This window comes from Lathyrus oleraceus, chromosome 7 (assembly GCF_024323335.1).
Source record: "Lathyrus oleraceus cultivar Zhongwan6 chromosome 7, CAAS_Psat_ZW6_1.0, whole genome shotgun sequence".
Classification (NCBI taxonomy): domain Eukaryota; kingdom Viridiplantae; phylum Streptophyta; class Magnoliopsida; order Fabales; family Fabaceae; genus Lathyrus; species Lathyrus oleraceus.
This window is the reverse complement of record NC_066585.1, coordinates 188,580,016-188,602,046: the sequence shown is the minus strand read 5'-3', so window position 1 is coordinate 188,602,046 and position 22,031 is coordinate 188,580,016. Positions and strand designations below refer to the sequence as shown.

General features: G+C 32.2%; 1 protein-coding gene and 1 long non-coding RNA gene across 25 annotated transcripts; both read left to right on the top strand.

The window, feature by feature from the left end:
* The first annotated feature begins 592 nt into the window (after window positions 1-592).
* LOC127100506 (uncharacterized) lies at window positions 593-11,722 on the top strand. Of its 24 annotated transcripts, none has more exons than XR_007794450.1 (8): window positions 594-850; window positions 1,014-1,112; window positions 10,394-10,438; window positions 10,522-10,574; window positions 10,691-10,836; window positions 10,962-11,112; window positions 11,331-11,417; window positions 11,506-11,722. It is a non-coding gene; the product is annotated as an uncharacterized LOC127100506 (long non-coding RNA). The 24 variants fall into 24 exon arrangements; XR_007794448.1 differs by having other exon boundaries at window positions 594-906; XR_007794449.1 differs by lacking the exons at window positions 10,394-10,438; window positions 10,522-10,574; window positions 10,691-10,836 and adding exons at window positions 1,214-1,258; window positions 1,342-1,394; window positions 1,511-1,656 and having other exon boundaries at window positions 594-906.
* Window positions 11,723-16,100: 4,378 nt separating this feature from the next.
* LOC127100505 (ribosomal RNA-processing protein 17) lies at window positions 16,101-18,060 on the top strand. Its single transcript, XM_051037719.1, has 3 exons — window positions 16,101-16,426; window positions 16,511-16,631; window positions 17,556-18,060. Exons 1-3 carry the CDS (start codon window positions 16,220-16,222, stop codon window positions 17,816-17,818), a joined length of 591 nt encoding a protein of 196 aa, XP_050893676.1. The 5' UTR covers window positions 16,101-16,219; the 3' UTR covers window positions 17,819-18,060.
* The last annotated feature ends 3,971 nt before the right edge of the window (window positions 18,061-22,031 follow it).

Genomic DNA, 22,031 nt, shown 5'->3' with positions numbered 1-22,031 from the left:
AATATTAAAATAAATAAAAATAAAAGAAATAAATAAAAACTAGAATATATTATAAAACCTGAAACGTAAATATATTTACATAGAAGCGAATAGCAAGTATATATACATAAACTCTAAACTAGAAAGTATAATAATATATATCATATTTAAGACTAACTTTATATATATTGAAAATACAGTAATATATAAAATCTAAAAACTAACATATTATATTATATATATATATATATATATATGAATGTTATGAGAGGAGTATACGTCTGTATGAAAAAAAAAAGAAAAAACAAAAGGTATATACATTTAAAAATATATATATATATATAGATGGATGTATATGAAAACTAAACAAAAAGATAATATTTATATAAATTAGAACTATCAGTAATATACATATAAATTAAACAAACAAAAAAATTAAAATTACAGTAACCCATCTATATGAATCTAGAACTAATCGAAAGGAACATAAATATAAAATTAGAATCAACAATATCATATATGCAGTACATAAAAACCAAATAACAGTAACACAAATATAAAAGTAATGTTAACGTGAGATATTTATATAGTATATAAAAATTCAACCCAGAAGAAAACATATATTAATAATAATAAAAAAAACAATAGCAATATTTCTGGATCTGAGAAACCAGAAACTCATTCATCTTACTCACGCAAAAGGGTTCTCACTCTCGACATCTTTCAAACTCTCAATCTCTCGTTAACCCTCAATCGGCTTGCGCCAACCTCACGGTACGCCACTCCCAATCTCACTCTAAACGCGAAAACCATGGTTTCAAAAGAAGATCCAGTAAGAAGACTCACCTTCGGCGGTGATTCGGCGGCGATGGTGAGCTTATATCCTCCTCTCCTCGCTAGATTCTTTCACGCCGTCACCAAAATCAGGTTTTGTTTAGGAAATTAGGGTTGTTTCGTGGCCGCCCAGATTTTAGGTTTTTTGTTTTTCTCCCCCTCAATCGTTTCCACTCTCACCTTTTATATTCAACAGCTAGGGTTTCAGATTGGCCCAAGGAGATCAAAAGGGGTCTCTGCGAAATCCCCCTTAGGGTGCTCAGAATTTTGATTGCTCTATTGATGTTTGGTCTGGAACGGTAACGTGAACCTACCCTTTCTCGCTCCATCTTTGTCTTAACTCTTTTGGGATATTTTTGAATTTTTACAGCCTTGCTAATTACCTTGTTTTTTACTGCAGTGAAAACTTGGTGAAAATTAAAACTTCGGTTATTTGCAAAGCTTGGTGATTATCAACATCGGTTGAGTGAACATGGTATTTCAAATATGCAGGGTAGCTTAATGACTGTTATGGTTTGGGTTATGCAGGTCTTGGAAGTATCGCGTTTGAGGTTATGGCTGGGACACGGTTTTAGCTACAGGTATAAAAAATATCATTTTTCCTATAAGCATTACAGAAAGTGATCAAGGTATGAATCACATAATGTGTATAAGTCATATGACATTAACTTGAGTTTTTCTTTTAAAATCATTACAGGCATTTTTTTTAAGTAACACCCTCAATTGATTAAGAATGACTTTTGCATTACCGGAGAATCATATGCCGGACACTATATTCCAGCTCTCGCATCCCGGGTTCACAACGGAAACAAAAACAAAGAAGGAATTATTATAAACTTCAAGGTCTTACAATATCCTAATGTTGCATTTGACAGTGATTCTCTCCCAAATGAAAGATCTTAATGCAACCTTTAATATATGTTGTAATTTTTTATGTTTTGATTCTTTTGATTTTGTTGAAATTATAGGATTTTGCCATTGGTAATGGATTGACCAACCCGGAAATTCAGTACCCAGTATGTACTTAGTTTGCAGTTGATAACAAACTGATCACAAAGGAAGATCAAGCAGATATCATCAAGTTGATCCTATTTCGTGTAGGTGCCGCAAAAAATTGTGGTACAAAATCCCTTACACTCTAATCACAATCCATTTTACTAGAATTGTCAAGTAGCATAGTGGAATTTGAAGAAATAATTTCTCTATCTTTATGAAATATACTATTTAGTACAAAGTGTTACATATGAAATTGTCTTTTGAAATTACAAATAACTTTACTACTGAATTAATATATTTTCAATGATATTAATTTGTTATAGTATATGTTTGAATTGTAGTGAGCAAAGGTGGAGAAAGTTGCGAAACAACCTTATTACAATGTCAACCGATAGTCACTAATATCTTAGCCATTGCTGGCAATTAATGTAAGTAATCGTAACTGAACAAAACTCATTTTATTTTAAATAAATTTCTAGTTATATTTTAAAGGAATTGATATGTTGAAAACTGCAGTACTACGACATCAGGAAGAAATGTGAAGGAGAATTGTGTTATGACTTCTCAAGTTGGGGAAATAAGAAGACCGTTACGGATGCGATGCGTTGGGTGTTGGGAAAATAGAGTTTGGAAATGTTTGAAAGTTTAATATTACCGAATGTTATGAAATGTGTGTATGCGCTATTTTGATTTGGGATGAACTATGGATATAAAATGGATTTTTTAGAAATAATCCAAAACTAATTTAAATATCAATAATAATAAAAATCAGTAGAAAACCCAATTAAAATCAAATTAATCCAATAATTTGTTAAAATTACTTTTGACATCAATTCTAACATCTATTTGAAAATAAAAATCAATTAGAGTTTTGAATCATTAGTAAAAATAACAATTAAAATTAAATTGAAATTTGGGAATTAAACTTAATTTGAAATTAAAATCAAAAATTGAAAAATTCAAAAGTCAAATGATTAAAATCCATTTTATAGTCAAAAGCACCATGATCAAAAAGGCATAGACAATGATCAATGTGTAACAAAAATATGGAGTTGGGAATGAATGTATGCAAATGAACTTTAGGCCAAGTGCCAAACAAAAATAAAAAATTCAGGACCAAAATCGGGGTATGACAGTTGCCCCTATTTAAGCGTCTTCTACTAGAGAATATGAAGCAGGACGTTCTTCATATGATCATAGTGGGAGATGGTTAAATACTAAAAAGACCCGGATTTTGATCCTGAATCCCTATGACATGGTGTGATATGATATGATATGCATGATATGATATGCGTGGATGCATGATTCTTTTTTTTTGTAAATTATTTTTTATCTGCTAGGGATATGGTGGACCCTTAACAGGAGACGCTACTAGACAGACCAAACTGTGGGGAATGCTGATGGTCCACAGGAAGACAGACAAATGGTAAGGAACAACTTGCTGGAGAGACAGTCCTACTGGAGAATCAGGCACACACTGGGGAGTATTCAAAGTGAGATTTGATAAACGACACTTGGGATACAAGAGGTTTCGGTAGTAAGTTCACACATGACTTACTAAACCCGAATAAAGGAAAAGATGCTACAACAGGTTCATGTATGACCTGACAATGCTGGGGGATAATCAAGGAGAAAACTCTTCAGAACAGGTTCATGTATGACCTGATACCGGAATAGGGGTTCGACAAACAGGTTCATACATGACCTGAATGGGTATTGAACAAAGAATCTTCAGAGTAGGTTCAAGCATGAACGGACCCCGGAATAAAAAGGTTCAATGACAGGTTCGTACATGACCTGAATAGGATTGAACAAAGAATCTTCAGAGTAGGTTCAAGCATGAACGGACCCCGGAATAAAAAGGTTCAATGACAGGTTCATACATGACCTGAATAGGATTGAACAAAGAATCTTCAGAGTAGGTTCAAGCATGACCGGACCCCGGAATAAAAAGGTTCAATGACAGGTTCATACAAGACCTGAATAGGATTGAACAAAGAATCTTCAGAGTAGGTTCAAGCATGACCGGACCCCGGAATAAAAAGGTTCAATGACAGGTTCATACAAGACCTGAATAGGATTGAACAAAGAATCTTCAGAGTAGGTTCAAGCATGACCGGACCCCGGAATAAAAGGGTTCAATGACAGGTTCATACAAGACCTGAATAGGATTGAACAAAGAATCTTCAGAGCAGGTTCAAGTCTGACCGGACCCCGGAATAGCAACAATTGGACTCTGACCGTAAGCAATGGACTACAACCACCCTTTAACGGATTTTGCCAACAACAATTGGACTTGAAAATGACCGGGAAAACCGGATGTTGGTTTAGGGTTACCAAAGACAAGCTGGAATCAAAGGTCAAAGGATCATAGGATCGACAACAAGACCTAGGTCAATGCAAAATGAGCACGAAGTACATTTCGGCTATGCATGATTTGAATTTCCTTTTATGCATGATATATGAATGATCATGATTATGAGAATGCTGACACTGGGCAGACTGGGAGTTTGTAAAGGCTTTTTATGGAAGCTCATGATTCCTCAACACCGAGAACTCAACCAAATATTTGTGATAGATGTTGTCAAAGGAGAATTCTATCCAGCTTGATAGCCACAACTTAGCCAATGAGATCCTTTTTAAGGATCAACGAATCGTGCTAGCATAGTTTTCGGGCACTCGTCTTAAACTCAATAGTTGTTGATGTATGGCAGAATTTGTTTGAGCAATTTGAAAGCACGAAGAAAGAGGTTATGCCCCTCTGTGGCTCATCTTGCCCCAGTTTGTTGGGTCTTTGGAAATGTTCACCTTGAAAGTGGATTTGGAAACAACTTTCCATGAGACTACCTCGAAAGGGCTTGCCCCAAGTGTTTGAATCTTGCAATGGTCCGCACTTGACTAACCAAATGTTGGAATGGCAGACTCTTGGTTGACTGTCCTTTGGATAGTTGGACTTATTGAGCTCTGAGGTGGCTTGCCCCAGTCCGATTCTTGAAGCAGATTACTCTTGGCTAGATGACCCTTAGGGTGATTAGCTCGAATTAACTGATGCTCAAAGTGATTTGCCCCAGCCTAGACTTCTTTCACTCCATCAAGTTCCTCAATTGTATTTGGATTTCTTTGATGCTAAGTGTTGACTCGCAAATAAGATTGTTCATTCAAAAATGGTAATTTTAATTCAATGTTTATGCAAAAATTTGAAATCAAAATTTATTGATATGAACGGGTGAAATGCAGTGAACGAGTCGTTGATAAGAACACAATGGTGATCAAGTCATTCACAGTATGCAAATTGGTGCCATCAAATGATTAACAAAAATCGTTTGGAGTCAGGTTAACACAACCTTGTTATAGTACGCTTTCAAAATAAACCCTGCCTCAATTAGGTCTTTTAAGGGTTATAACGTGGTCTGGTTCGCGGTTTCTTGAAACAAAAGGATATAAGGCTCAAAATTTATTTTTACCCACCCCTTCTTCTTGATGATCTCCAGTTCCTACGTTCAGTTAATTCAATACACGCATTCGACTTCCAAGAGGGTTCGAAGGTGTGATGAGGATTCAAGACGAATTTTTCTTGAAATGGCAGTCACCTTATTTTTTTGTTTTGTTGAGGGTTTTGGTGACCTCTTTTTGTTTTTCTTTGTCCCTTATTTTGCCTGGACCGCTTCTTTGAAGCTTTCGGTCCATCGGGATGCCCTGACTCTTGCCTAAGTCATTTTTGTGGTGTTTGACTTAGCGGACTTTTATTTTTTATTTTTTAAAGGTATTGACTGCCACATTATTGGTGGATAAGGATCAACCAACACTAATTTTAGCTTTTCTTAACTTCTTCAACACTTCAACATGTGTGCGAAGGATAACACGTGGTTGAACCTAATTGGAGGGTGTTCATATGGACGATTTTTGAAAGATCGAATACATGATCAAAATATTTGAACACAACTACCCTGCCCCAGGTTAAGATTAAGGGTTTTAGATCCGAAATAAACACCAACTTCTAGGCTCAAAGTGGTTGACTAGGGATTAACTCCTTATCTCTTCAGTGTTTGGGGATTTGAAACAATGCCTTACATCATGGACAAGGTTTTACTCAAAAGCATACCACAACAATTTCAGGTGTTTCGTTTTCATCATCCTCCTTCCAATATTTGTTAGCACAACGATTTGATAAACAAAAGTGAATGAGAGGAGTATTTTTGTTTTTAACATGAATGAAAAACGAGTGAATACGAATGGATTAATTCAAAAGATGCATAAACATTTCATTAATCCTACCATTCAAAGAAAACAACAATGCTTAAAAGCAATTAACAATCAACATGCGAGGAAACTCCAAAAGAGATGCTGAAACAACCAAATGATTGCCATCTTCAGGGAATGACTTCTTCAAACTTGATCCGTTAACTTCGGGGGACACCCCTCGAGATCTTCACCCTTATTCGGCTGATAGGTTAGCGTTACCACCAAGCTTCCTTCTTGAAAGGCTATGTACCCGTTGTCTATTAATTGTTGTACTTTGGCTTTGAAAGCGTTGCAGTCTTTCAGTTGAGTGCCCTTCTGATCCAACATGATATCCACATTGCACATTTGGGTCATACCCGGGTGGGTAAGATTGTGGATCCGGCTTAAGAGACTTGGGAATCACCAACGAGTTTTGAATTAGAGGTTGTAGAAGTTGGCTATATGTCACGAGGATTGGAAATCCAAGGCGATATCCCAATGCTCTTACCAGGAAATCATGATATCTCACTAGCCACATCCTTGACCTCTTCCTTGTGGTACAAAAACTTGAGGGGTTTCAGGGGTCCTTTCCCTTTCACATTACTTGGCCCGGAAATCAAGATATATGTACTTGAGCCTTCCTCCTCCAATGCTTCTTGAACTTTCCTTAGACATGGTTCTTCGTTCTAAACACGTGTCAGGAATCACTTTGCTTTTCATGGACAAAGGATGGATGATTTTTTTTTGTATTTTTGGAAAATGATATGCAATGCATGATAACGAATGCAGATGCGATGGTATATGAATGGATGCAATGTATTTTTTTATGTTTTGGTATGCAAAAAAAATGCAATCCAGGTAGTTAGGATCTGGGATAATGTGAGTAACTCAGAACATCTTACTAGGTAGGCTTCTTAATAGATAATTCTAGGATTTCTACCCATAAACCCACTCACGGGATAGTTTCTACATTTTTGTTAGGGTTCCCAGAGTCATGGACCATAATCGTATCAACATCATGCAACAGGCTAGCCGCTTTATGACAAGAGTGACGAAAGGTCTCTTCTGAGCGAGGTTTTCATATTGGGTGCAAAAAGGAGAGGCCCTTGGAGTCCATCATTACGCAACCACCAAAGCAGAAACTGGTTCTAAGAGGGGGTCCTAGAGTCATGGACCCTTCATGAATCAACGTTATGCAACAGGCTAGCTGTATTATAACGAGATCTACAAACAGGTCTACTCTAGGGGAGTCTTCATGCTAGGCACGCAAGGAGTGGCCCTTGGGGACTAACACTACACAACTTCCAATTCTAACTTATGTGTTCTCTCTTCTTTTTCCAAAGCTCGGGTGTAGAGCTTTATTCATGATATCAAAATCCCAACGCCCACACATAGATATATACAGATATAAAAATGCGATAAAACAGGGATAAAGAAAGCATATAACAAAGGAAGAAAAATAAACAAATAAAGCTAACACACATACGAAAACTTAACTGAACTAGGGTTGACTCACTTAGGGATGTTCGATTCCCCAGCAGAGTCGCCATCTGTCGCACCTCGAAAAATGGGGATACGACTACAAAGCGAAGCGCAATCGCACGCTCGCAATGATGGACTGAACAGAGTCGCCACCGAACTTTATTTATTCCTAAAAAGGAAAGGGGAAATATCGATAAAACCCATAAAAGAAAGGATAAGATATGGTCGTCGCAACCAATATCAGGGTTCGGGAGTCGGTTACGCAAGGGGAAGGTATTAGCACCCCTCACGTCCGTTGTACTCAACGGGAACCGTTTAGTTAGTTTCGTTTTGAATGTTAGCTTATGTTAGTCTTCTTAAGTTATAATGAGGGAGAGAAAGAATAGAAGAGAGAAGAAATGTTTTTGGATTTTTGACGAAGGACTAAACCTAAGTTTTTTATTAGTGGGCCTGACAAGATTTATAAATCCTGCTCCTACGTATCTCAAAAGAGAAATCAAGGCTTACGTAGTTCTGGGTAGAAAAATGTTTGTTTGTTGGTCGATTTTAGCGAAAGCTATATTGTATTAATCGACAAAAACATCGTTTTACCCAAAACAGATGAGGAGTGGACGCATACCACACATCGAACGGATTTATAGATCTACATTCGGATAAGCGTCACTTATCTCGACTCAACAATTGTGGCCGAAACATTGTTTTGTATCACTTAAGACAAGATACCTTCCGTTTATGAAAAGGTTTTTTTGATTAGTCGCACAACGGCGAGAAAAGGAATTTGATTGGTTTGATGTATTTTGAGTGATGGCGAGAACTTGGATGAGCGAGATATACATCTCGAATCCTAGCCTCAAGAGTGCATGGTATACACCATGTTCCATTTCCATCTTTATTGAAAGAATTTAAGATAGGAATTAAGTATATGTTTTTGAGTTTGAAATACGGATATTTAAGAATGAGGCATAAGCCCTAAGATCAAAATTTCAGGGTTCCACTGGAATGCTAGATTCCAATGGTCCTTTTTCATTCGAACTATTTAAGAAAATTATTTAATGGGCAACGAACACTTGATGAGAATCAAATGTTCAAAGGGTTACGCCAGAATGCTTGATCCCAACGGCCTTTATTTTGTCCATGCTAATTAAAGTGTTTTAAGAGTGAAAGAAAAGAATGAACGGTTAATCCAAAACGCGTGGTTCAGGACTAATTATTCGAGGATTCCCACCGGAATGCAAGATTCCAATGGTCCTTTTCCATTCGAACTATTTAAGAAAAAAAGTTTGGATATTGAGTTTGATTTGGTTTTGAAAGTGATTTAAAATCAATTGTATTTATTGTGAAATGAATTTTGAAATTACGGAAAGTTAAAAATGATTTCGAAATCGAATGAAATGTTAGTAAAATTGAATCGAAATTATGTGAGATATTAATATGATAATCTACATACGTGATAAGAATATTGAAGAGATTGTCTAATCAAATGACTAAACAAATAGCCAAATAGCTTACTTAGTAACTAAAAAAATAAGTAATTAAGTAATTAAAATTTATCAACTAATCAGCTAAATAATTAAGTAACTACAAAAGATAAAATTAAAATAAGGAAAGTTCGTATAAATATGGGGCGAGTGAATAAATAAAAAATTATCCAATCCAAAATTAATTCTAATTAATATTAAAATAAATAAAAATAAAAGAAATAAATAAAAACTAGAATATATTATAAAACCTGAAACGTAAATATATTTACATAGAAGCGAATAGCAAGTATATATACATAAACTCTAAACTAGAAAGTATAATAATATATATCATATTTAAGACTAACTTTATATATATTGAAAATACAGTAATATATAAAATCTAAAAACTAACATATTATATTATATATATATATATATATATGAATGTTATGAGAGGAGTATACGTCTGTATGAAAAAAAAAAGAAAAAACAAAAGGTATATACATTTAAAAATATATATATATATATAGATGGATGTATATGAAAACTAAACAAAAAGATAATATTTATATAAATTAGAACTATCAGTAATATACATATAAATTAAACAAACAAAAAAATTAAAATTACAGTAACCCATCTATATGAATCTAGAACTAATCGAAAGGAACATAAATATAAAATTAGAATCAACAATATCATATATGCAGTACATAAAAACCAAATAACAGTAACACAAATATAAAAGTAATGTTAACGTGAGATATTTATATAGTATATAAAAATTCAACCCAGAAGAAAACATATATTAATAATAATAAAAAAACAATAGCAATATTTCTGGATCTGAGAAACCAGAAACTCATTCATCTTACTCACGCAAAAGGGTTCTCACTCTCGACATCTTTCAAACTCTCAATCTCTCGTTAACCCTCAATCGGCTTGCGCCAACCTCACGGTACGCCACTCCCAATCTCACTCTAAACGCGAAAACCATGGTTTCAAAAGAAGATCCAGTAAGAAGACTCACCTTCGGCGGTGATTCGGCGGCGATGGTGAGCTTATATCCTCCTCTCCTCGCTAGATTCTTTCACGCCGTCACCAAAATCAGGTTTTGTTTAGGAAATTAGGGTTGTTTCGTGGCCGCCCAGATTTTAGGTTTTTTGTTTTTCTCCCCCTCAATCGTTTCCACTCTCACCTTTTATATTCAACAGCTAGGGTTTCAGATTGGCCCAAGGAGATCAAAAGGGGTCTCTGCGAAATCCCCCTTAGGGTGCTCAGAATTTTGATTGCTCTATTGATGTTTGGTCTGGAACGGTAACGTGAACCTACCCTTTCTCGCTCCATCTTTGTCTTAACTCTTTTGGGATATTTTTGAATTTTTACAGCCTTGCTAATTACCTTGTTTTTTACTGCAGTGAAAACTTGGTGAAAATTAAAACTTCGGTTATTTGCAAAGCTTGGTGATTATCAACATCGGTTGAGTGAACATGGTATTTCAAATATGCAGGGTAGCTTAATGACTGTTATGGTTTGGGTTATGCAGGTCTTGGAAGTATCGCGTTTGAGGTTATGGCTGGGACACGGTTTTAGCTACAGGTATAAAAAATATCATTTTTCCTATAAGCATTACAGAAAGTGATCAAGGTATGAATCACATAATGTGTATAAGTCATATGACATTAACTTGAGTTTTTCTTTTAAAATCATTACAGGCATTTTTTTTAAGTAACACCCTCAATTGATTAAGAATGACTTTTGCATTACCGGAGAATCATATGCCGGACACTATATTCCAGCTCTCGCATCCCGGGTTCACAACGGAAACAAAAACAAAGAAGGAATTATTATAAACTTCAAGGTCTTACAATATCCTAATGTTGCATTTGACAGTGATTCTCTCCCAAATGAAAGATCTTAATGCAACCTTTAATATATGTTGTAATTTTTTATGTTTTGATTCTTTTGATTTTGTTGAAATTATAGGATTTTGCCATTGGTAATGGATTGACCAACCCGGAAATTCAGTACCCAGTATGTACTTAGTTTGCAGTTGATAACAAACTGATCACAAAGGAAGATCAAGCAGATATCATCAAGTTGATCCTATTTCGTGTAGGTGCCGCAAAAAATTGTGGTACAAAATCCCTTACACTCTAATCACAATCCATTTTACTAGAATTGTCAAGTAGCATAGTGGAATTTGAAGAAATAATTTCTCTATCTTTATGAAATATACTATTTAGTACAAAGTGTTACATATGAAATTGTCTTTTGAAATTACAAATAACTTTACTACTGAATTAATATATTTTCAATGATATTAATTTGTTATAGTATATGTTTGAATTGTAGTGAGCAAAGGTGGAGAAAGTTGCGAAACAACCTTATTACAATGTCAACCGATAGTCACTAATATCTTAGCCATTGCTGGCAATTAATGTAAGTAATCGTAACTGAACAAAACTCATTTTATTTTAAATAAATTTCTAGTTATATTTTAAAGGAATTGATATGTTGAAAACTGCAGTACTACGACATCAGGAAGAAATGTGAAGGAGAATTGTGTTATGACTTCTCAAGTTGGGGAAATAAGAAGACCGTTACGGATGCGATGCGTTGGGTGTTGGGAAAATAGAGTTTGGAAATGTTTGAAAGTTTAATATTACCGAATGTTATGAAATGTGTGTATGCGCTATTTTGATTTGGGATGAACTATGGATATAAAATGGATTTTTTAGAAATAATCCAAAACTAATTTAAATATCAATAATAATAAAAATCAGTAGAAAACCCAATTAAAATCAAATTAATCCAATAATTTGTTAAAATTACTTTTGACATCAATTCTAACATCTATTTGAAAATAAAAATCAATTAGAGTTTTGAATCATTAGTAAAAATAACAATTAAAATTAAATTGAAATTTGGGAATTAAACTTAATTTGAAATTAAAATCAAAAATTGAAAAATTCAAAAGTCAAATGATTAAAATCCATTTTATAGTCAAAAGCACCATGATCAAAAAGGCATAGACAATGATCAATGTGTAACAAAAATATGGAGTTGGGAATGAATGTATGCAAATGAACTTTAGGCCAAGTGCCAAACAAAAATAAAAAATTCAGGACCAAAATCGGGGTATGACAGTTACCCTTAGAGGGCGCTTTCAATAAAGCGTCCTCTATTGGTGTCCCTCCATTTCTTCATTATTTTTTCGCTTCACTTTAGAGTGCGTTTTGTTACAAAAGCGCACTTTAGTATGCTCCTTATTTTTTCTCTTCACTTTAGAGTGCGCTTTTGTAATAAAGCGCCCTCTAAGGGGCGCTGTCTATTCCAGTTTTTGGCGTAGTGTTTTTCACTTTTCACATCCAAAATTACTCCACATTTATTTCACCAATTTGTGGTTACTTGTTCCAACAGAGGACACATGTCAATACATATCATACCTGTTATTTGCAGCATACCAATAGAGTTTCAATGGTGCAACACTCAATAAAAATATAGCATTGTCAACTAGCAACCAGATATTGATCCAATTTAAAAGGGGAATGGAAAATCATTAAAAAGGATTTAATATTATTTTTTTTAAAATATTAAAATTTTTAAAACTCATTTTATTATAAATTAAAATACTAATAAACAACAAATTTTAAAAAATCCAATAGTTGCATTTATTTATTTCTCTCAAATAAATAATTGTTAATGTTATTTTTAAAATAATAATTTATATTGTATTCAACTTTTCAAATGAAAGCTATATTTATAAAATGTTTTTTTTTCACTTTCAAAATCTTAATAAATATTATTACATTTTAAATTTTTATTACGTCGTCATTTATTACTAATACTATTAATTTATTTTAAAATATGAAAAATTAAATATAAAAATATTAATATAATAATTATATTTTTAAAATGTTAAGAAATAAAATAAATTCAATAAATTTATTGAATATATATTTTTAAAAATATGTATAAAAATTGTAATATGTGATTAAAAATATGTAATACTTTTTGAATATATTAACTTTACTGAATATATTAAATAAATTTATTATTGAATACATTAAATTACATAAAAATAATGTTATTTTATTGAATTATATTAACTTTTTGAATACTATTAATTTTATTGAAGATATTGAATTATAAATTTAATATATTTTTACTGATTAACATTATTGTAACATGCAATTTAATATATTCAATTAAAATTTTATTATCAATTCTTATTTATAAATAATATATTAAATTTTTATACATATTAACTTTTTAAAATATTTAAATATAAAAATTGATAATGTTATTTTTAAAATAATTATATTGAATTATAATTAAAATAATAATTAAAATAATAATTGAATAAATATGTCTAATTGGTATTTTACGGTAAAAAAAATGTCATTTATTGAAATTTATGCAATTTATGTAATAATTGAATAAATCTGTCTTTATGCATACCGTTGATCCAAATCAAAATTAATATGAGGTTAAAGGTAGTGTACTGTCGGTGTAAAAAAGTATTACACTAGCATCCAATCTGTCTTTATGCATACCGTTGATCCAAATCAAAATTAATATGAGGTTAAAGGTAGTGCACTGTCGGTGTAAAGAAGTATTACACTAGCATCCAATCAAAATATTTTATATTGGCAAATCATAACAGTATTTTAAAAATAAAAGTGTGATGTGGCGGGATACACGAGTCTCATTGGTTGACAGTGTAAAAATATTTTACACTGTCAGTGCATATTCATTTTTCTCAATTAATATTTACATACGAAAAAATATACGGTTGATTTAAATATTTGTATATATGAGAAAACTATATTTATGCTTTAAATATAAATAAAAGTATATTTTTCTTTTAAAAATAATATACTTTTTTAGTTAAATAATTTTGTCTTTCTATTTTTTTATTCTTATTGTATTTTAGAAACGAATGCGCATAAGATCTCGTGCGAATGCATGAGTATCAAAACCAGAAGTCGTGCTTAAAATAACCATGTTTGAGTCTCGTGAAGAGGCGCCTGCATGGCGCTCCAAGAGGAGGAGCCAATACAGCTGACGCCTATGTGTTTCTTTTGAAAAGAAAATTTAATTTTGCAGCCAACAAGAATCAAACACACAATCTTTGGATCAATAGTGAAACACGTTACCATTGCACCACAGACCCTTCATGTTAATTTGTTTCATCATATATTTAATATACCGTGTATAAATTACAATAGATTAATAAATTAATTAAATTTAGTTGGACCACGTGCATGAAATTCTGAAACAACACAAACAACAAGTAATTATTTTTATTAACTTCCAATATTCCAATACTATCTCATACAAATTGCTATTTCCATTTTAAATTATATGTTACTCCTATTTTGTAAAATATTTTGTTTCATATTTTAAGTTGTTTTGCAATATAAATTAAATATTAATAAGTTTTTCTTATCATACTATCTACTATTTATATTATTCTTTTATTTCATCATCTTTTCATATCATTAATAAATGATATATAATTTATTTATTTATAAAATTAATTATAATCTAAATTTGTGTGAAATATCATAAAGAAATTATTATTTAGGACGAAGAAAGTATCTCATTTAAGTTATGCACGATTTTTAAAAAATAATTGATAGTATTTATTTTATTATTAAAATAAATCTGATTTATTATAATGTTTTATTTTTAAAAAATATATTATTCTTTTTTCATTTTATTAAATTTTATCTCTATTCTTTAATTTTTAAAAATATTATATATTAATATATTCAAATTAATATTCAATTATTTTGTGTTTTATTTTATAATGTATTTATATTTTATTAATTTTTTATATATTAAATATTTAAGTATTATTTTATATAACTTAGACATGTATTAATATATTATATTATTTATAAAAAGTAATATAATATTTAAAAATATATTATATTTAAAATAATATAATTTTTTAATTGTATTTATAATAAATATTATGAAGTTTTATTTGAATTTTTGTGTAAAAATTAATATAAAAAATAATATATTTAAGGTTGAATAATTCAAAAAATTTAAAGAGGGGTAATAATTTTTAAACGCATAATACAATGTAAACAACCCTATAAAATCCAAGATAGTTTGAATTGGTGTATTTAATATCGAATAATTTATTTTTGATGTATTTAATATCGAATAATTCATTTTTGGTGTATTTAATATAGAATAACCCGTTTTATCAGCTATACATACTCGGTCGAAAGGTGTTGGATAGTTTTATATTGATTATAAATAAATTATATAAATATTGAAGAATATAATTCATATATTTAAGATATTAAAATTTAAAATAAAAATTTAGTGTCTTTTTCTTATGATCTAAGAACAATGGCTCATTAAATATATGATGAAACAAATTAACATGAAGGGTCTGTGGTGCAATCGTAACATGTTTCACTTTGCAAAATTAAATTTTCTTTTAAAAAAAAACACATAGGCGCCAACTGTATGTGCGCCAATTCTCCTGGCGCGTCCTCCCCCAAACATGATTATTTTGGAGAAAAAAATTGAAAAGTTGGTTATTTTCGTATTTTTTTTAAAAATATGGTTATTTTAAAAAAAAAATCACAAATGCGCATAAGATACTAGTACTCGTATGAACACATGTATATTTACATTTTTTTGTATAATTAAAGAAAATAGAATAAATATATTTAAAATAATGTATAAATTCAAACCCGGGCAAAATGTGTTTATTTATGTTACTAATATTTATTTATATAATTAAAATAATATTTATTATTAGTTGATATTTATAAAATTAAATGATTGTATAAAGAGTTTATAAATAATGAAAATATAAAATCAATATTTACATAAAAATATATGATTGATCCAAATATTGATATATTTGAAAAATGCTACAAATATAAATAAAATTATATTTTTCTTTTAAAAATAATATTGATTAAATAATTTTTTCTTTTTCTTTTTTCATTTTTATTAAATTTGTGTGAATGCCGGCGGGTATTCCACTTAATAAGTCCTTCTATTTGCCTTGGCAAAAAGATACATCTAAATAATGTTTAAAAAAATGTAAATAAAAAAAAACGATTTTATATTTTGGTAGCAATAAACGGATATTATGTGATACAAGGGTTTTCTGTACCCGACCCACTTCCGTTTTTGATCCATCCTAGGTTGTCCTTGATTGCGGCTAAACCCTGAAGCTTGTTTCAGAGAGAGAGAGAGGATTCATGGAAGAATCAACAATAACGCAGCGCCAAACTATCCATGTCAAGAAGAAGGCTTTAAGGAACAAATCTTTGGGCATCTCTTTCGACGAGAAAGATCTCAAAGACTACGTTACTGGCTTTCACAAACGCAAGAAGAAGAGAAGAAAGGAAGCCAATAAGCAACAAGAAGAAGCTCGAAGGAGAAAACGCAACGAGGGTCGCTTAAAGGTAACTTTTTTTTTGTTGATAATTTCATATGCTATTACAAAATTCAATTTTTTTATAGCTTATTTGTTAAGTATGATTTTGTAGAGAAAGTTGGAAAGAGACCTTACTTATGGAATTGTTCCACCAAATGCTGACGCTGAAACTGGTGAAATTGATCCGAACGAAGATGATGTTACTGAACAAGTTGAATCTCAATCTATTGCTGGTAAACTTTATTTTTGGTTCAAATTTACCCCTTTGTTGGTATGGGTCTTGTTTGGATAGACATCTTAATTAAGCACTTTTCTTATACTTGTGTTCAATTGATTATGTATAAGTTGTATTCATATAATCTATTATCTATAAACTGTTTTTATAAGTTATCTTTGTGAGCTTACAGTAATAAGCTGAAAACAACTTATGATTATGTCAGTTAAATCTAGATAAATTCAAATAGGTCCATGCAAACCGATATTGTTGTAGGCAAATTGTAAAAAATTGTAAAAAAACCATTAATTATGTGCGATCTTGGCCAGTTCCAGCCACGGCAGACTGTTTTCCGGTCACCACCATTACAAGTTAAAAAAAACGACAAGATGCCGAGGCACAACAATTACGGTTTAGCGAAGGCCATTTTGCCACGAATACACTTGCCTATCAAAATATCATGTAAAAGAACTTCAAATAGATAGTATTATTTTTCATTTTAGTAGTATTTTATGATTTTTGTTACAATATGTTTTACGATCTTGTTACCCTTTCCGATCTTAGTTATGTTCTTACTATTCCCTCCATGATCTTGACAACCTTATTCCAAACTCCCAAACAAAGCCTTAGCTGGTGTCAATTTGCATGTGCGGGTTCATATTTGTTAGAAGTAAAAGGCACTGCATTAGAATATTATTCAGTTCCTTCTTCAGAATTGCATGCATTTATGGAGCATCCTTCAGAATTTTCATATGTTTTTGTCTTGTGCTTATATAAATATTTGATGTTTTGCTAGGACTTACTTAGCTTAATAGTTTAATATAAACCTGGTTGAGGCTCCTTTACATATGAGTGTGTAATTTTTGTCGATGATATGTGATTTCCTTTCTGCTTTTGGTGTATGACTCATTTAATGATTGAATTTATCTTTTCTTGGTGAAAGCAACAAAGACATACGAAAACGATGATTTGAAAGTCACTGTCGTAACAAAAGAGATCAACCCCGAAGAAGAAAGTTCCCCTACCGAAAGGAAGGAGGCAGCGCCGGCATTGTCCCCCCATCCTGTTGTAGCTGATAAAAAGAAATCGAAATCGGTACCTATAAATAACAAGAAGCCATTTAAAAAGGTTGCGAAACACAAGTCACGGCCAAAGCAAATATGTAAGAGAGATAAAAGGAAAGGAAAGAAGCCGGGAAGGAAGTGATTGTACCTTGGCATCTTGCATCTTCTGAACATTACCAAATCTGCCATGAACTCGATCATTTGTGGAAGTACTTATTGAGTTCAGTAACTCAGCTACTAACTTATAAATCGGTAATCGTACCGTGTTGTATACATTAAATACATGCAGATGTTTGGTATTCTAGTTATGCATTTTTCTTCTTTTTGAAATTTCAGCTTCTGTCAAACTTGTTTATTCTTTTTAGCAACTATAATTCATCGATATATGTGATCTTCCAATGAATCAAGAATTGAGCTGGAAACTGAAACAGATTCAGCTACGACAGACTAAAGCAGTCGCACAGTAAACTAAGTGATTGGATCTGTTGGTCACCGATTGTCGAAACCAACAATAGTTTATGGAGGCGAATGTCGAATATCAGTGTAAGAATCAAACTCATGATTTGCCATTGTTGTTTTGCTCCTTGTTCTCTTCATCCCATAATAACTGTTTTGAAGAATTATTAGATTGAATGTAATTTTGTCTAGTTTATAAATGGATACAACAAGTATGTATAACAGAATTCTGTTGGAACTGCATGTGAAAGTTAATAAACTAAATAATAAATAATATGGATACTTAAGTATTTATACAAAATTTTACATCAATATCATATATTTGTACGAATTTTGATTTTTTATTTTTATTATTATTAACTTTCTTGAAATATGATGTCAAAATTCATTCGTATACCATGTCAAATTTTATGTGTTCAAAAGATACAACATCTTAAATTTCAAAATAAGATATTTGATAATCAAACAAAACAAAATATTTGATAATGTGACATATCTTGTGTAGAAGAGCAGAAGACAAAACCTTGTTTCTTTCTCTTCTAAGAAATAAGAGAGACTCTTGTATAAAATAGTATGGTAGACTTAAAATATGTGTGATCAGAAGACGATAAGGGAAAAAGAAGCTTGTAATTTCAACGAAGACGATAAGGAAAAAAGAAAAAAAGAAGATTCTTAAACTGATTCTCCGAAAGCAACAATGGATGCAAAAATTGTCCAATATATTGAATTAGGAGAGACAACAAACATACTAGCAACATGAACACCATAAGCAATATTCATTTTGTCAATAGTAAGACACACTAGGTTGTCGACCAAAGTAGGATAGATAATATGATTTGGTAGAGAAACACCATTAGAGGGAGTATATGTCATATTCAATTAAAAAGGACTATCGACTACTTTAGTATAAAAAAATCACGTTTGTTCAAGAATGATGACAATGTACTCGGATTGAGAAAGAAATTAACCTATAGAAAAATAGGCAACTTCAATTCTGAAAAAGTAGCGAAGAATGCTTAAGTCTTCCATCTCAAATTGTTTGGCTAATTGTAACTTAAAATCACCAATTGCATCAACATCACCACATATAATAATCTTGCTGATGCGTGTTTTTCGCAAGTGTACGAACGCGTCAGAGTAATATAAAAGATTGTCGAATTCACAGAGACCAAGTGTCAATCTATCGTTATCTGTTGTTATGGTGTTTATCAAAGGCAATCAAAATAGGTGTTTTTAGAGTGTGCAATGAAAAGTAAAGTATTGAATAAAGTTCAATTAATAAAGACAGGGTCGAATGTAATTCACATAATCAATTAATAATCCAAGTACTTGCTAATAGAGCTACTTATGGACAGTGTTTCCTACTTTGAAAAGAACTAATTTAACAGGAACTGTCACTTTCGCGTATTTAGAACCGAGTTGTACTCCCTAATCAAACCCTCTTATTGTCACTTATAAAAAGGCGCGCATTGCGTTAGAGTAGTAAACCTATTTTTAAAAAATATAGTATCTTGACTAAGTTGAAAAGTATTATAACCTGAATTTCTTAACCAAAAAAGGTTCTCACGAACCAGACTCTAAACTTATAAACGCGTCCGAAAATAGTTTTAAAATCTCTTTTCTTCTTAAGTTAAAAACTCCTAATGAACTAAACAAAGCGCTTTCGCTGTTTTTGAAGTAGTTAAAAACAATTAAGTTTAAATAGACGTTGGACGGCTTTCGATCTTACCCAACGGAAATTAAGTGCGGAAAAACTTAAATTGAAAGTTAAAATAGCCCTTAAGTGTTTCTACGAACAATTGTACGGATTATCGGTTCAATTACGATCCTTACATTCTAACCTTATAGATTTAGTTAGACATGGTAAAGTAAAAGTGCATTAATTTAAATAAAAGTAGTGCGAGTGCGGAAAGTAAATAAAAGTAGTGCGAGTGCGGGAAATAAATAAAAGTAAAGCGAGTGCGGGAAATAAATAAAGTAAAGCGAATGCGAGAAATAAATAAAGTAAAGCGAGTGCAGGAAATAAATAAAGTAAAGCGAGTGCGGGAAATAAATAAAGTAAAGCGAGTGCGCAAAATAAATAAAGTAAAGGCGAAGTAATAAAAATCTGCTCCAATCGGAGGGTTGAGTAAATTGAAAAGCGGAAATGAAAATGGCGGCAGGATTAACTTCCTTCCAAAGTGCTCCAAACTCGATTACAGACTCGATCACAGACTCGATTACACAATTGTGGTAACACTCCAATGCGAAGCGATTACCACTTTAAAATACTGAATATATGCCTAAGTGAAACAAAGTTGCTCTGAGTTTGCCTCTGTTCTAAGTTTGGATGCCTAAACAAGTGATTTCGAGTTTCTATTTATAAGCAAGTAAAAAGATGGAAATGACAAGGATGCCCTTCAACTTGAAAATGGGAGGGAAAACTTTTCCTCTTGTGGCGCCCGCCACAAGGCCATGGCGCCCGCCACAAGGTCAATCTGAGGCGCCTTAGTGGATGTAGTGGGGAACGTGGCAGTTGAGGGAAGTTGAGCTAGGACATGTCATGGCAGGGTCTATGACGCCAACCATGGTGGAAGCCATAAGTACAAAATGCTGAATTTTAGGGTTTTTAGCTCTTTTTCACTCCTTTTCTCGATCGGGGCTCCGATTAAAGTAAAAACCTGAAAACAAAGAAAAACATAGTAATAACACAATAAAATAACAATAAAATAACTAAAATGCATGTGAAATCAGAGTCGAAAATACGGTGAATTTCAGTGTTATCAAACTCTCTCACACTTAAACCTTTGCTTGTCCCAAGTAAAACACTAAAGAGCTCAAAAAGAAAAACTGGTGTAAACAAGTGCTTTAGGTAAAAAATTCTAAGTTCGAGTCGAGATGCAGTGATAGGTACTAACTGAGTGAACTAAGGGTATCATGATGACACTAATCCGCAAATACGGACATAGACTCCATTCCTATATTAATCAACCCATATTATCCCACAATACCCAGGCCAGCCTCTTCATCTCTTTTTATGTCCTTTTCATTCAGGCGCAATCACATTAAACCCGTTATCCGTACATGCTTCATAGCAGAGTGACCTGTTAGTGATTATGATCTAAGCATGGGGTTTCTGGCACATAAATATGTGTAAACCCTTTTATTTGACCCAACTGTAGTTGTGGGGGATCGGACCGTAATTTGCCCTACCGAGTTCAGTGCTAGATACCTCTGAACCAACTAACAGCGGGTAAGTTTTTTCTTTTTCTTTTTCTTTTTCTTTTTCTTTTTGTAGCAAATTTTTACAATTCTTTGGTTTAAATGACTTTGTGAGGGTCACCTATACCGGAGTTTCCTTTTTGCTTTCTTTTATTTTTTTTGTTTTGCTGGATCATTCACTTATTTGCATCGGTCCCCTACGTAGAGGATGCGTAGGCCGGAGCTGATTGCTGAGATAAACTACTGAGGACTCATACGGAAATGATGATTAAGGCCATGGTATATGGGGTTTCGGGAATGACTCCTATATTTACGAAGCTTATGGTGCTAAAACAGACATTGATGTTTCGCAAAGTTCTCCCAAGTCACCGCATCCTTACTCGAAACCTGTCTTTAAAACCCGAAAACTTTCGGAATAACACTGTTTTCTTTTCCAAAAAAAATTCGGTGGGGCTAAAGGTATGGGGAGATTAGATTGTACTAAAGATACACTATATTTGGTGACTCGTCAGACTCATGCATTATCTAAAACATTTAAACTAAAAAGCAAAATAAACAACTAAAAGGCAATAAAAATAAACAAACTATCTAAAAACAGCAAAGAGAAACAATAAAGAAAAGACGATAGAGTCTCCTCCCACACTTAAATCGAACATTGTCCCCAATGTTTCGAAGTAAGATAAGGGAAGAGTTACCTG

Excerpts from the sequence above, each read along its gene's own strand:
- LOC127100505 (XM_051037719.1), top strand. The coding sequence starts at position 16,220 with ATGGAAGAATCAACAATAACGCAGCGCCAAACTATCCATGTCAAGAAG. Across the intron at positions 16,427-16,510 it reads GCAACGAGGGTCGCTTAAAG|AGAAAGTTGGAAAGAGACCT; the intron begins GTAACTTTTTTT and ends ATGATTTTGTAG. Across the intron at positions 16,632-17,555 it reads TGAATCTCAATCTATTGCTG|CAACAAAGACATACGAAAAC; the intron begins GTAAACTTTATT and ends TCTTGGTGAAAG.